Source organism: Muntiacus reevesi, chromosome 3, assembly GCF_963930625.1.
Source record: "Muntiacus reevesi chromosome 3, mMunRee1.1, whole genome shotgun sequence".
NCBI classification, from domain to species: domain Eukaryota; kingdom Metazoa; phylum Chordata; class Mammalia; order Artiodactyla; family Cervidae; genus Muntiacus; species Muntiacus reevesi.
The window spans coordinates 229,465,153-229,478,894 of NC_089251.1; the positions used below are offsets into that span (position 1 = coordinate 229,465,153).

Here is a 13,742-nt window from a genome sequence, read left to right on the forward strand (position 1 = left end):
CCTTTTGTTGCTTTGTTGTTTTTTAGTTTACACTAGGAAACTAGATTTTATGGGGTTTGTGCTAAAAAACAAATTTCTAGCATTTATTAAGGGGGAAATGAATGTATATATTTTTTGTAAGATGAATAAGTAAAGAATTTCACAATACCACATCAAATCTTTAAACTTCATATAATTTTTGAGTGACAAAGCTTCTAAAGTCATAATTCAAATTCCTTCATATTTGAAATAACTCTTATTTATATATGTGTATACTTGTTTATATTTTTACCAGCCAGTAGCAAGATTATTGAGGCATTTAAGGATTCTGAAGGAAAGGTTAAAAAAAAAAAAAATTAGGTAGCTTCAGCTAATGCATAGTTTTCTTGTAAATTTACTATTTTGGATAACTAGTACTTATTCTACTGTAGTATTTTAGAGCACTGTAATAGGAAAGACACATGATAAAGCTTATAATATGCCATGAGTATTCTGAAATGTAATTCGTTCATCTTAATAATTATATTCATAGCTTAATTTACTGTTAGTTTTCAAAATTATGACGTTCAACTTGTCTAAAACTAAGATTTTAAATAATACAAATTCTTTTGCCAAGTTAAAAAATGTATAAATCATAATATAGAGAAGACACATGAAAATAGAATAATTATAGAAATAATGTGGTCCACTAGAGAAGGGAACAGCAAACCACTTCAGTATTCTTGCCTAAAGAACCCCATGATAGTACGAAAAGGCAAAAAGACTGGACACTGAAAGAGGAACCCCCCAGGTCGGTAGGTGCCCAATAAGCTACTGGAGATCAGTGGAGAAATATATCCAGAAAGAATGAAGGGATGGAGCAAAAGCAACAACAACACCCAGTTGTGGATGGGACTGGTGATAGAAGCAAGGTCGATGCTGTAAAGAGCAATATTTCATAGGAACCGGGAATGTCAGGTCTATGAATCAAGGCAAATTGGGAGTGGTCAAACAGGAGATGGCAAGAGTGAATGTCGACATTCTAGGAATCAGCGAACTAAGATGGACTGGAGTGGGTGAATTTAACTCAGATGACCATTACATCTGCTACTGTGGGCAGGAATCCCTTAGAAGAAATGGAGTAGCCATCATAGTCAACAAAAGAGTCCGAAATGCAGGACTTGGATGCAATCTCAAAAACGACAGAATGATCTCTGTTTGTTTCCAAGACAAACCATTCAATATCATGGTAATCCAAGCCCATGCCCAGACCAGTAATGCTGAAGAAGCTGAAGTAGAATGGTTCTATGGATAACTACAAGACCTTCTAGAACTAACACCCAAAAGAGATATCCTTTTCATTATAGGGGACTGGGGTGCAAAAGTAGGAAGTCAAGAAACACCTGAAGTAACAGGCAAATTTGTCCTTGGAGTACAGAATGAAGCAGGACAAAGGCTAATAGAACAAGAGAAGGCACCGGTCATAGTAAACACCCTCTTCCAAAATCACAAGACCCTACACATAGCCATCACCAATGGTCAACACCGAAATCAGACTGATTATATTCTTTGCAGCAAAAGATGGAGACACTCTATACAGTCAGCAAAAATAAGACCGGGAGCTGACTGTGGCTCAGATCATGAACTCCTTATTGCCAAATTCAGACTTAAATGGAAGAAAGTGGGGAAAACCATGAGACCATTCAGGTATGACCTAAATCAAATCTCTTATGACTATACAGTGGAAGTGAGAAATAGATTCGAGGTATTAGATCTGATAGACAGAATGCCTGATGAATTATGGGAGGATCATGACATTGTACAGGAAACAGGAATCAAGAACATCCCCAGGAAAAAGAAATGCAAAAAAGCAAAATGGCTGTCTGAGGAGGCCTTACAAATAGCTGTGAAAAGAAGAGAAGCAAAGAAGAAAAGGAAAGATATACCCATTTGAATGCAGAGTTCCAAAGAATAGCAAGGAGAAATAAGAAAGCCTCAGTGATCAATGCAAAGAAATAGAGGAAAACAATAGAATGGTAAAGACTAGAGACCTCTTCAAGAAAATGGAAAAATAAAATTAAATAAATAAATAAAAAGAAAGTGAAAGATACCAAGGGAACATTTCAAGCAAAGATGGGCTCAATAAAGGACAGAAATGGTATGGGCCTAACAGAAGCAGAGATATTAAGAAAAGGGGGCAAGAATATACAAAAGAACTGTACAAAAAAGATCTTCACGACCTAGATAATCACGATGATGTGATCACTCACATTTACCTAGAGCCAGACATCCTGGAATGTGAAGTCAAGTGGGCCGTGGGAAGTATCACTACGAACGAAGCTTGTGGAGGTGATGAAATTCCAGTTGAGTTATTTCAAATACTGAAAGATGATGCTGTTGGAAGTGCTGCACTCAATATGTCAGCAAATTTGGAAAACTCAGCAGTGGCCACAGGAATGGAAAAGGTCAGTTTTCATTCCAATCCCAAAGAAAGGCAATACCAAAGAGTGCTTAAACTGCTACACAATTGCACTCATCTCACACACTAGTAAAGTAATGCTCAAATTCTCCAAGTCAGGCTTCAGCAATACGTGAACTGTGAACTTCCAGATGTTCAAGCTGGTTTTAGAAAAGGCAGAGGAACCAGAGGTCAAATTGCCAACATCCACTGAATCGAAAAAGCAAGAAAGTTCCAGAAAAACATCTATTTCTGCTTTATACTATGCCAAAGCCTCTGACTGTGTGGATCACAATAAACTGTGGAAAATTCTGAAAGAGATGGGAATATCAGATCACCTGACCTGCCTCTTGAGGAACCTGTATGCAGGTCAGGAAGCAACAGTTAGAACTGGACATGGAACAACAGACTGGTTCCAAATAGGAAAAGGAGTATGTCAAGGCTGTGTATTGTCACCCTGCTTATTTAACTTATATGTAGAGCACATCATGAGAAACGCTGGGCTGGAAGAAGCACAAGCTGGAATCAAGATTGCCGGGAGAAATATCAATAACCTCAGATATGCAGATGACACCACCCTTATGGCAGAAAATAAAGAAGAACTAAAGAGCCTCTTGATGAAAGTGAAAGAGGAGAGTGAAAAAGTTGGCTTAGAGCTCAACATTCAGAAAACTAAGGTCATGGCATCCGGTCCCATCACTTCATGGCAAATAGCTGGGGAAACAGTGCAAACCGTGTCAGACTTTATTTTGGGGGACTCCAAAATCACTGCAGATGGTGATTGCAGCCATGAAATTAAAAGACACTTACTCCTCAGAAGGAAAGTTATGACCAACCTAGACAGCATATTAAAAAGCAGAGACATCACTTTGTCAAAAAAGGTTTTGACAGTGATCATGTATGGATCTGAGAGTGGGACTATAAAGAAAGCTGAGCACTGAAGAATTGATGCTTTTAAACTGTGGTGTTGGAGAAGACTCTTGAGAGTCCCTTGGACTGCAAGGAGATCCAACCAGTCCATCCTAAAGGAGATCAGTCCTGGATGTTCACTGGAAGGACTGATGTTGAAGCTGAAACTCATACTTTGGCCACCAGATGTAAAGAGGTGACTCATTTGAAAAGACCCTGATGCTGGGAAAGATTGAGGGCGGGAGGAAAATATGACAAAGGATGAGATGGCTGATGACATCACCAACTCGATGGACATGGGTTTGGTTGGACTCTGGGAGTTGGTGATGGACAGGGAGGCCTGGCGTTCTGCCGTTCATGGGGTCACAAGGAGCAACTGAACTGATGAACCGACTGACAGAAATAATGCACTGCCTTTTTGGAATTTCAGTTTTGAAAGAAATCACTGATTTTATTTGTGTATAGTCTACAAAAACAGATGATTTCTGTAAATGAAACTGAAATACAATATTTAATTTTTATAATTACCTTTTCAGTTTTAGGTTTATGATCACTTTAGTCTGCAAAATAGTCTCAACCATTGCTAGCCAAAGTCGAAAAGTGTAATTCCAGGACTAGTAACATCACCTGGGAACTTGTTAGAAATTAGGTATGTAAGAGATCACTCTAAATACACTATATCAGAACCTATATTTTAATAAAATCCCCAAATCATTTACAGAGATGTTAAAGAGTTTGAGAAGGAAAAGTCTAGACAGATGGTTATCTGTTTGTTATCCCAAACATCTGGTTATCTTTCTTAGTCTTTTTATAGGCACTATTGAAAAATATTGCAAAACTAGGAAAAACAATAAATAAATACATTTTAGAAAATGACAAGGCTTTCAACCAGTGGAAAGTGGTTAAATGCCCTTGCTATTTCTGTAAGTCTCTATAAATGGCTATGATGGGCAAATTTATTCTTTGACAAACCTATGAGGTGGTGCACTTTCAAAGCAGAATAAAGTTTGATGGAGTTCACGATTATAGAGCTGAAATATACCTTAAAGTTCTCTACTTCTAGCATTTATCAGAAGAAAGCTAAAACAGAGAAATTATACCACCAGCAGATTTAGGTCCTAATAAAGTAATCAAAGGGCTTCCCTGGTGGTTCAGATGGTAAAGAATTGGCCAGCAACGCTGGAGACCTAGGTTCAATCCCTGGGTTGCGAAGATCCCCTGGAGGAGTGCATGGGATCCCGCTCCAGTATTCTTGTCTGGAGAATCTCCATGAACAGAGGAGCCTGGAGGGCTACGGTCCATGGGGTCACAAGCAGTCAGACATGACTGAGCGACTAAGCACAGCAGCGCTAAGTAATCAAAGAAAGCTAGTTATCAGCACAACTGTGAATCTCACAGTGTGAACAACTGAACTATTCCATCACCTTACCTTCCATAGTCATTTCAATCTTATAAAAGCAAGTCACAGGTGGAACTGGTCAGATATACAGAGAAAAACTGAAATGGTATTATAAAGCCTCAAAACACTGAGTGTATCCAGCTGCTTTGGTTTGTTTACTTCTTAAGTGACTGGGGGGAAAGACAGAGAAGAAAAGTTTTGTCTCACACAATTCTTATAATAGTCCTATAAGATATTATTATTTGTATTTTTCACATCAATAAAACAAAGCTTAGTGTGGTTTAAATTCCTTACCTAAATGTGTACAGCCCAAGTTTCTGGCACTAAATTCAGCAATCTTCCCACTACACTACACTGCTTCCTGACTGATGTTCTTGACACAGGCCGGGACCTGAGACCCTTTGCTGCAGTGGTGTAATAATGCCTGCACCTAGACAAATGTCTCCTCCAGCTACAAATTACAAAGAAACTGTAAGAGACTAGAAACAATTGCATGCATTCATAGCTGGGGCAAATTATAGACCACAAACCCAACAGCCACCTCTGAACAGCCAGGAACAAAAGCACACCCTTACCCTTACCCCCTGTAAGGAAAAAGCTCACCCCATCCCCCAGGAGGTCACAGAAGAGTGAAAACAAGTAACTGTTTTTCTTTCTCGCTCTCTGGTGGGGGGATCTTTACATGAGATGAAGATACGGGTGTGTCCAAGGCTAAAGGGGTGGCTGAGGTGTTTTGCCCACCCCTTTGATGGTATTATGCAGTGGGCATGCATAGTACCCTGCCTTTGCTCCCTGTTTTTTGGTCTTGTTGTATCTTTTTGTTCACAATTTATTCCAGCTGCGCATGTATGCAGTTCTATTTTTAGCTCCTTAATCTGTAGCTCGGAAATGTTTGTCCAGGTGCAAGCACCGCCCACAAAGGGCCCCAGGTCCCAGCATGTCTGGATCCGATGAGCTAACTGTACAGTATTACAAATGAAAGAAGTAGTTAAATATTATCAATTATTTTGGTACCAAAGTGTATTCACACAGAACTCCTTCTTTCCTAAATAATGGGAAAGATGTACTGCAGTAAATATTGTCTGTTTAGATAAATGGTAAGTCATAACACTACTTTGTCAATATGGTCTAACTGTTTACAAATTTTAGCCATACATATTCATAATATATTAATATCTAATCATTTCACATTTTATTTGAATGAAACTAAAGCAAATGTTGGTAATAAATACATATCTTTGGCCAACTTTGATTTGAAATATAGAGTCTCCCACTTTCTTAACCAAGTATTTCTTAAACAGCACAACCATGAAATTAATTCAGTACCACTTTATACCTGGCCAGATGTGTTCATTTTGGGGGCAACCGAAGCATCATCAGCACAACTGAAAGATCCCCACCTGGTCCAGAACTCTTGAATGCATTACTTGAACACTTTGGTGTAATAAAAGCCCACTGCCACAAAGTTAAAAGAAAATAGACGAAATTTCATCTCCCTGAAATATTTTTAAGATTACTGTTATAGAGGTCTGTCATCCATCCATTCTCTTATTCAGGTTTTGTTATATTATCCTATTTCGTTGCAACTGTGCCAATCCATTTGAAATGTACATTTTACTGCAATAAGTGCACATAGTAACATTTCTTTTTGAACATCCAGGCTGCTACATACAGTGTGAGAATCTAATTTTAGAGCAGAACACTTATGTTCCACAAACACTGTGCAACAAAGGAAAAAAGGGAAAATATGATGCTAAAAATAAGTCTTGTGTCTCATGCGACAGAGCAAATTGAATGAGAAAATACTTGTTGTGAATTTGATATCCATCTGTATCAAATGTTTCCCAGAGTCACAATATCAGAAATTTTCTTTAGCAGGTTAAATATGTGGGATGATATTTACTCAAATCACAGAAGCTTATATTTAGATTTTTAACAACTCCTCTTTTATTTATCTTTATCAGAAAGCAGTTAAATGGGAATATAATTTCCAGGTAAGTCATCTATAGTTGCCAACGCAGGCAATTCCCTGAGTAGCATTCCTAATAAAAATAGTGGCTTGATTTACTTTTTGAAGGCTGTGTATATCAGACAAGTATTAAATTTCCATAGTTCTACTGACCCATAGCTGTGATTTATGTATTATTAGAAACAATTAGTGAATAGGAATTTCAGTAGTTTAGTATTGTTTTTAGTTTTTGCTTATTAAATACACTTACAGACTTATTTAATACTCATATTCTATTCTAACAAGTGCACAGATCACCTTATTGGGAGATCATACTTAACATTTTGAATAAGAACTTTACTATATTAATATTTAAATAATCATTATTCTGTACTTGATCAATAGGGGAAATCCTATTGCTTTTGCTACTAAATTAAATATAATAGTCCAAGTTTACTCTTATTTTATCATTATATAGAGCAATAATTAATTTCATTTCAAACTTTTAGTATGGCATCTTTTAAACTGAGACCTGTATGGCTGGTTTTTCAATCAACCACGCAGTCATTTCTATTTGTGCATTAAAATATTAAATTTTTTACTTAGTGCTTTTTAATCCAAAGGTACAAAGGGATTACCTAATTTTATGATTCATATTTTGTCCCAAAATTGTTTCCCTAGCCTGTTTCCAATTGGCTTCTGGCTCTAACTGTATCTTTAAAGGGATACAGTTGGAAATACTCCATGACACACCTTGTCTTAGATAGAAAAATTATGTTTAAAGACAGGAATTATTACTTTTCTTATGTATCTTAAAATAGTATGATTGAAATTTAGAAAATAATGTTCCATACTTTGGTAAAGAATAATTAAGTAATACTATATTATAAATAAAAAACAATACTAGCTTAGGGTTCATATTTCCCTGTTCTAGTCAATATTTTAAATCATGCCATTCAAAATGATATTTGGCAGTATGCTGCTTGTCAGCCTTTATGTCATATCGCCTTCAAAACTGAGTTAATATGACAGTTTCCTAAAGCTGTCAGAGGCATTTGTAATAAATATGACAAGGGCTGGTATGCTTAAAAGGAGTATTTAAAAGAAAAAATGTATACCTAATATAAACATATCCATGGTCCTGTATAAAGAGCATAGGAAAAATAGAAATTAATCAATGAAGATGAAAAAGAAGTTTTTTAAATAAATATGAAAAACCACTAAATAACTATAAGAAGTCATTTCACATGTGTTCTTTTGTCCATATAATTCTTTATCCTGTCCATATGTCAAGAAATAGTTATAGTGGCAAGACACAGTACTAGAGCAGACACAGCGAAACTGACACAAGCACAGTATTCTGACATATAGTAAGCACAACAAAGCTGCTATTACAAAATAATTATTATAGATGCTTAATAGATTTTTTTATTTTGCTAATGCATATTAAAATGTTCATACCTTTTGATCTTGGGATTTCACTTCTAAGAATCCTCTGTAAAGAAACGAGATACACGTGGAGAGAGATGTTCAGAGATGTTTATCCCGGCATTCCTCCTAGTAGCTCCAAACTGCATATCCCCAATGGAGAGTTAAATGATTTTTCGCAAGTCTCCTTTCTAGAAATTATTTTTTAGGTTTTTAGAATATTTAACTTTAAAAATGATGCCCATAATATAAAGTGAGGCCTATTTAACTAGATGAGCTCAATTACATAAAAGTGATTAAAATTACTAGAAAAAATATTAACAATTGGTATCTCTTCTATACAGAATACTAAGAAAAAAATAATACTTGTTTTTTTCAAACAAATGAAAGCACTAAATGTCTTATGTATTTTTTAAAATGAAAAATAACTTATCTCAAAAGGATTTTTCAGATTTTGAATTTCCTCTGGTTAAGGTTTTGTCTGAAGTACCTAGAGAAAAATAACTCATTTAATGCTAAGAGCATTTTATTGCTGGGATGAACACTAAGCATGTAACGTTTTCTATCCAAAATTAACTTTTGTCTCATATGTTTCACCGTTTGATCTCAGGCTCTTCTCCATATGCTCAGTCTTATCTTCAGTTACTCCTACTGAAGGGATGTGGCTCAAAGTTCCATGAATGAAATTAGTGTGATATGTGCCTTCCGTGCTTACCCAGTAGAAATTGTATATTGCTGAGAATGACTGATTTATTACTGCCTTTGTCCTTGATTTTGTCATTATTCATTATTTTCTTTGTCAAACAGACCCACACTCTTCTTCACATAATCACCCAGTCCTGTCTCTCAGTAAGCAAAGGAGCTGATGGCTCCCAACAGCCCGCTGTGGAAATATGTAATGATAGCCCTTTGCAAAAATGGCTTCTAAGAAACTATACAAGAATGGAAATTTTTAGAAATATTTTTAAGAATTCTACTGATTACTTTCTCAAATAATTTTGGAGGTTTGTACTGCAGACTTTATAAAATTTTAGTGTTTTTGTTATGCTGTGTAATGAAATCTGAACTTACTTCTTTAAAATGTGTTTTAAAATTTGTATGTGTTATTTCTCCATGGAACTATTTTTCCATCTTTAGGTGCTCATTACTTTGGAGGCTGCATATATTAAGTGATATTTGCTCATGATCAATAGGTATTTCCAGTTTTTTCCATATTTTAAATATACATAAGCATAAATGATGGAATTACAAAATGGCATATAAGCTCTTTTTAGGCTAACTCATACCCATGTCTATATGACAATAGATTTTGTATTATAGCTGAAAAAATAAAAAATAAAAAACTAACATAGCCAAAAATTATTTTTAGAAGGATGAAATTATTAAATTTTGTTAATTTTTATTCAGTTACATTGTGTGAAAATATAACATATCCTTTCTAAAGTTTATTATTTTAACTGGAAACTTAAATGCATTATTGAAGACTAATTTTCAAAAACTTTATGAAGTAAATTATTTCTAAGCGCTTTCTGTGGTTACTTAAGTGATATAATAATAAAAGCTTTTAAGAACTGTACTTCCATTTCTGACTTGTGTGATTGTGAATATCTTCACAGTAGGCAATAATATAGACCATTATTCAGTTCAAGTCAAAAAACTGGTATGGCATCTTGTAAAGAGTACAAATATGTACCTGTCCTGGTTCTTGATTTTGAGGGGATTATTGTACTGTAAATAAAACCTATCATATTGTCCAATTCTTCCCTATGCGAACACACAGGAAGTCAGGGAGTTAGTTGGTCTGGTTCAGATTAATAATAAAAGGTTGATAGAAGAAGACACAATTGAGCTTGGAATACTTGTGACAAGATTGGAAATGGAAACATGGGGAGGAGAGGAGGAGAAAGGTGGGGTGTTGTTTAGATTAGGCTTACACTTTAGACAAGGGCATTCCAAACATGCATTGGAAAGCTGGCAAAGTCTGGACTTTTTGCACAAAGAGAACTTGTATACAAGACAATTTGCATTTATCATCTTCATTTGTTTTCAAAGAAACATTGGAAAGTGCAATGCCCATCAAGTGGTCTTCTCAGATTTAACTATTTAATCTTACAAGTCAACTTACAGAATGCAAGGGCAGAAACCACAACTTGCTTCTCTCAAACTCTGCAAAAGTTCCACAGCAGTTTATATACTCTTATGAGAGCAAGCATCTCCACAGGTGATAGCCCTGAGCAAGGCCATGCGAGTCACATCAAGCGGTTGTGGAAAACTACCTATGCCTCAAAGGAGACAGTATCTCCAACAGCTGCCCAAAACCCAAGGGAATATGCAAAAGTACACTTTGCACTTAGAAAAGTCCACTACTTGGCTTCCTGTCAGGTATTATAATGCAGTTTATCAGATGAAGATGCAGTAAATCAATCAAAGGGCATGTTCACCATAACTATGCCTTTAAACATATTATAGTTAACAATTTTACCCTTATCGGGTTGGCAGGAGATCACAGACAGTTGACTACAGGTCAGATATTTTAAGCAGTAGGGAAAACAGCATTTATATATATATACAGTAAGTATATAGAGTAAGTATAATTACATACATATATAGTTAAGTATAACTAAGCATCTGAAGGAATCTAAGTCTTCAGAATGATTTAGTAGCTTGCCCAAATCTTCATAGCTAGTAACTTGGGGAGCAGAAATTCACATTTATGGCTATCTAACCCTACCTAAAATGACTGATCTTTCTACCCCACTACACTGAAAAGGAGAATACTTTCCTTGGTCGGTTGTTATCTTAACAGCAGTAGCTTTTGACTACCAATAAATTCCTTCAAAAATTTTTTTTAAAGAATACTAATGTGTTACACGTCACGTGGCAACAAGAATATGTTAAGAGTTCCCTTAAACTGTGTACAATATTTTTTTTTTATCTGCTGCCATATTGTAGCTCAATACAATGTGAAATTGTTTTTGACTTTTTTTTTTTTTGGTTTTTTGTAATAACTGTGTTTCTGTTCCAGTAAAAAAAAAAAAAAAAAAAAGAATACTAATGTTTTAGAAATTATCATTATATGTGTAGTTGACAATACATATTCAATCTAATCCTTAAAGTCATATACATGTTTTTTAAAAGGATCTAATAGAAGCATACAAGGGTAAGTGGCTTTTTTGGAAAAGGACATATATACACAAAGGACCTCAGGTATGTAACAAAAATGAAAAACATTTTGTTGATTTTTAACTAGAATTTTCTAAAAACAATGTTTCTGTTTTGTATCTTTTTTCAATCTGGCTGTTGGGTCATAAACCAACAACATAATTTCTGGCATTATAAGCATAAATCAGCTATCTTCTTGCCTATCTTTGGCCATTTCTTCTTTTGTCTGTTTTTCAGTATAACTGGCCTTCATGTATTGAAAAGAGCAACAACAAAGGCCAAAGTTTTCAAATCTTCTTCACATCTAATAGCCTTGCTCTTTTAATTTCCTGCTTGTTGTCTATTAAGCATGCTTTACCACAAGCTTATTTTCCATTCTATCTTTTCTCAGGACAGTGCAGTCCAGGGTGTTTGTAGCCCTAATCCAAAACAAACTGTAACTGTCTAGGCAGTGTTCCTCTCCCACTTTTGTCTGTGTGCGCATACCCCCTGCATTTTTTATCTTCCAACTTTCAATATAATATCAAGAGCCCGGACTAAGTTGCTTCAGTCGTGTCTGACTATGTGACCCTATGGACTGTAGCCTACCAGGCTCCTCTGTCCATGGAATGCTCAGGACAAGAATACTGGAGTGGGCTGCCACTCCCTCTTCAAGAGGATCTTCCTGACGCAGGGATTGAATCCACGTCTCTTATGTCTCCTGCACTGACACTTTACCAGTTTACCACTAGCACCACTAGCAAAGACGATCAAGAGTCCACCCCCCCCCAAAAAAAAAGTATTTGCCTCCCTTTAATTTTGGTAATTTGCAACAAAAGTATACGGCATGTTTTTTTCAAGATATATTTCCAAATCACCTTCCATATTCAAACATACCTCTTCTGGCCGGGAAGTTTTTCATATAGTATGGTTCTAGACCAACTGAGCAGAACAGTATATGATATTGTATATAATCAGTGCATAAATTATTATATATGTAAAGTCATATGTATTTAAAATGTTTATCTGAAAAGCTCAAAAATATGATGTCAAAATGTAAATATGGACTCAAAAGAGATGCAATGACTGGTTAACATGATGAAATTATTGGAATTACATTTTAGCATTTGGGTACTGAGAAGATGCTTCTTAATAATTATTATGAAAATATATAGATATAATATTTTAAAATATATGTCCATCACATATTTATTTGATGTTGGTATTTAAGATCCCTAAAAAGGTACGGTAAATATGATGATCACACTATCAAGTAAGACAGATCTTTGTTGCCATGATAATTACTCTCCTACAATGAATGTCTCACAATCACAGATACTATGGCTAATACAGTATTTTGAAATGGGAACATCTCTTCAAGTTTTGAGTCCCAGCAGTGACATCTCTTTGCATGTTTGCCAAATGGTACTAAATAACACATGCCTAAGAAAACTAAGATTCTGTAAAAGATTGTTAATATTTGCACTCTTCAACTGAACTCTGAACTCACAAATAGGTTATTTGCAAAGGAGTCTGAATTCTTGGCAGTGCATGATAAATATCAGCCCATTTCTTTAACCATCTGCAAATAAAGGTGTATTAGACAATGATGAAATCATAACAATGAAAGTTGTACAATAATTAACTCAGAACCACCTGTGCACAGTTCCTTTTACAAACATCATCACAATGTTTATACAAAAAAAAAAATCATAGAGGATATTTTAAAGAGTAGATTTAATCTGATGAGCTAGTGCAATTTAAGATAAAACATGTTGCACTGATTATTGGTTATCTTTTACAGAGACTCACCTTGAGACATGTTAACAGTAATCAATGTCTAGATGAACCTTCTGAAGAAGACAAAATGGTGCCTACCATGCAGGACTGTAGTGGAACCAGATCTCAACAATGGCTGCTAAGGAACATGACTCTGGGGGCCTGAAGACCATTTCCCCTAAGCCATGAAAGTGTCTACACTTATGTTTTTCCATTATTTCAATTAGGGAAAAATATTAACTTTGTTGAATTGAAAGTTTTAAAAATCCTTTTAGTATTCTAAAACAGTTGTTTATAATTCATTTTTAGGAATGTTTGCTTACTTCCCTACTAAAATTTGTATCTGATTAAAAAGCACATAAAAAGAATAAATAACAGCAAACTGTTATTAAACATCAGAACAACTTGAAAAACAAATTGTGTCTGCTTTAAAAAAAAAATTGCCATGATGTCACAGAATTAGGTTGGGGGTGGGGTTACTTTTATTTTTTTTTTTTATCATAATGTGGCGAGAGAGACAATGTAAATGCCTTACAAGGTAAATTCATCATGAAATTTTATAAACTCTGTTTCCACTGGACCTTCACGAAAACATGCTGAATTTCTGTCAACATCAAGTACATACATTGAATTATTTCTGAGCAATGAAAATTCGCCGTACAAAAATCAGCTCTAAATTTTGTACCAGGAAAAAAATTAGATATTGACATCTCATAAGGTCT

At 35.2% G+C, this 13,742-nt stretch overlaps 1 protein-coding gene across 4 annotated transcripts in view; it reads left to right on the forward strand.

The window, feature by feature from the left end:
- Nucleotides 1–13,410, forward strand: part of GALNT13 (polypeptide N-acetylgalactosaminyltransferase 13) — a 603,283-nt gene extending 589,873 nt beyond the window's left edge. For 2 of the 4 annotated variants that reach the window (XM_065927849.1, XM_065927853.1), the window contains exons 13-15: nt 6,689–6,718; nt 8,908–9,104; nt 13,046–13,174. In XM_065927849.1, coding sequence (XP_065783921.1) covers nt 6,689–6,718; nt 8,908–9,096 — 219 coding nt within the window. In that variant the 3' untranslated portion in view covers nt 9,097–9,104; nt 13,046–13,174. Of the gene's footprint in view, nt 1–6,688; nt 6,719–8,907; nt 9,105–13,045 lie in introns of all 4 variants that reach the window. The other 2 variants (XM_065927850.1, XM_065927851.1) reach the window with 2 other exon arrangements.
- Nucleotides 13,411–13,742: the final 332 nt, after the last annotated feature.